Consider the following 1,336-nt stretch of genomic DNA (forward strand, 5'->3'; position numbering starts at 1 on the left):
TATCAAACATATTCTGAAGCTGTAAAGCAGTGAAATAATTACTAACTTTAACCGTTAATAACTTTTTAACGAATAACGAGCGACGACTAAAACTTGTTGGAGGTGACTCAGGCTCATGACCTTGACAACATATGTCAAGGTCAAGGTCATCTGGGTTGGCTCCCTTCATCTTCATAATTACCTATTATATATGAAAGCAAACAAATTTAGGCATCGCAAAATTATAATAAATAAATTAGAATAAAAATTTATTAAAAAAGGTGAACAAACATATTTTATCATACATATATAACTAGTAATAATTTAAGAAATAATATTTTAAACAATGTTTCTCAAAAGGTACCAACAAATTTTCATCGAGAACTCACTGCATGGGGTATGGAATGCTTCTACATGACAATGTTCAACAAGCATTTCGGTTTTCTTGATTCTACTTCAAAATCGGCTTCCGAAGCCATAAAAATTATTAATGCATCAATCACTGCCCACACATATATGAGTCGCTGCGAAACCGGATTTCAAGTGTGGAGATTCTTCGAAACTCCATTTGTCAAAAAGCTTTATGAAGCTTGCGATACTCTTGATGAGTAAGTTAGCAAAGTTTAGCAGCTTTAACGAAACTTTTACCTTAACCGTATGCTTTTGTTTATATGATAAGTATATGCGTGTACAATTATAATTTTAATATATTATTAAGTTTCTATTTACATATACAGGGTGTAACAAAAAGGTCGGGACACCTAAATATCTCGGGAAATATAAGTTTTACAGAAAAGTGTTTCAGACAAAAGTTATAAAAAGGTATAAAAATATCTATTTACTGATTCTATCAGTTTGACCTTGGGTTGCGTAGCCAAGGTTAGGTCAAGGTTACATTGATTTTTTGAAATGGAACACCATATTTTTTATTCAAGAATCTAATAGACGATATCGAGAGCTTTCCAAAACGCTATAATGAAATATTTTTTTATGAAGTACTTTTCAAGTTATAATACTTCAAAGTTACAGTATCGCCGGCATTAGCATTACCCAAAATATTTAATTTTGGAGACTGGCCAGTCAAGGCGAGATCGGTCCGTGAATTTTGACCTTTAGTTAACGCACAAACAAAAACATAACGCGTGGTATTATATATCTTGGATAATGCAAGTGCCGGCGATACTGTAACTTTGAAGCATTATAACTTGAAAAGTACTTCATGAAAAAATACTTCATTATAGCGTTTTGAAAAGCTCTCGACATCAGCTATAAAATTCTTGAATCAAAAATAGGGTGTTTTATTTCAGAAAATCAATGTAACCTTGACCTGACCTTGGCTACGCAACCCAAGGTCAAA

General features: G+C 32.5%; 1 protein-coding gene across 2 annotated transcripts in view; it reads left to right on the forward strand.

The window, feature by feature from the left end:
* LOC108757431 (probable cytochrome P450 12a5, mitochondrial) overlaps positions 1-1,336 on the forward strand; it is a 9,935-nt gene that overhangs the window by 3,145 nt on the left and 5,454 nt on the right. For both annotated transcript variants that reach the window (XM_018501844.1, XM_018501845.1), the window contains exon 6: positions 340-587. In XM_018501844.1, coding sequence (XP_018357346.1) covers positions 340-587 — 248 coding nt within the window. The remainder of the gene's footprint in view (positions 1-339; positions 588-1,336) is intronic.

This window comes from Trachymyrmex cornetzi, unplaced genomic scaffold (genome assembly GCF_001594075.2).
Source record: "Trachymyrmex cornetzi isolate Tcor2-1 unplaced genomic scaffold, Tcor1.1 scaffold1426, whole genome shotgun sequence".
Classification (NCBI taxonomy): Eukaryota; Metazoa; Arthropoda; class Insecta; order Hymenoptera; family Formicidae; genus Trachymyrmex; species Trachymyrmex cornetzi.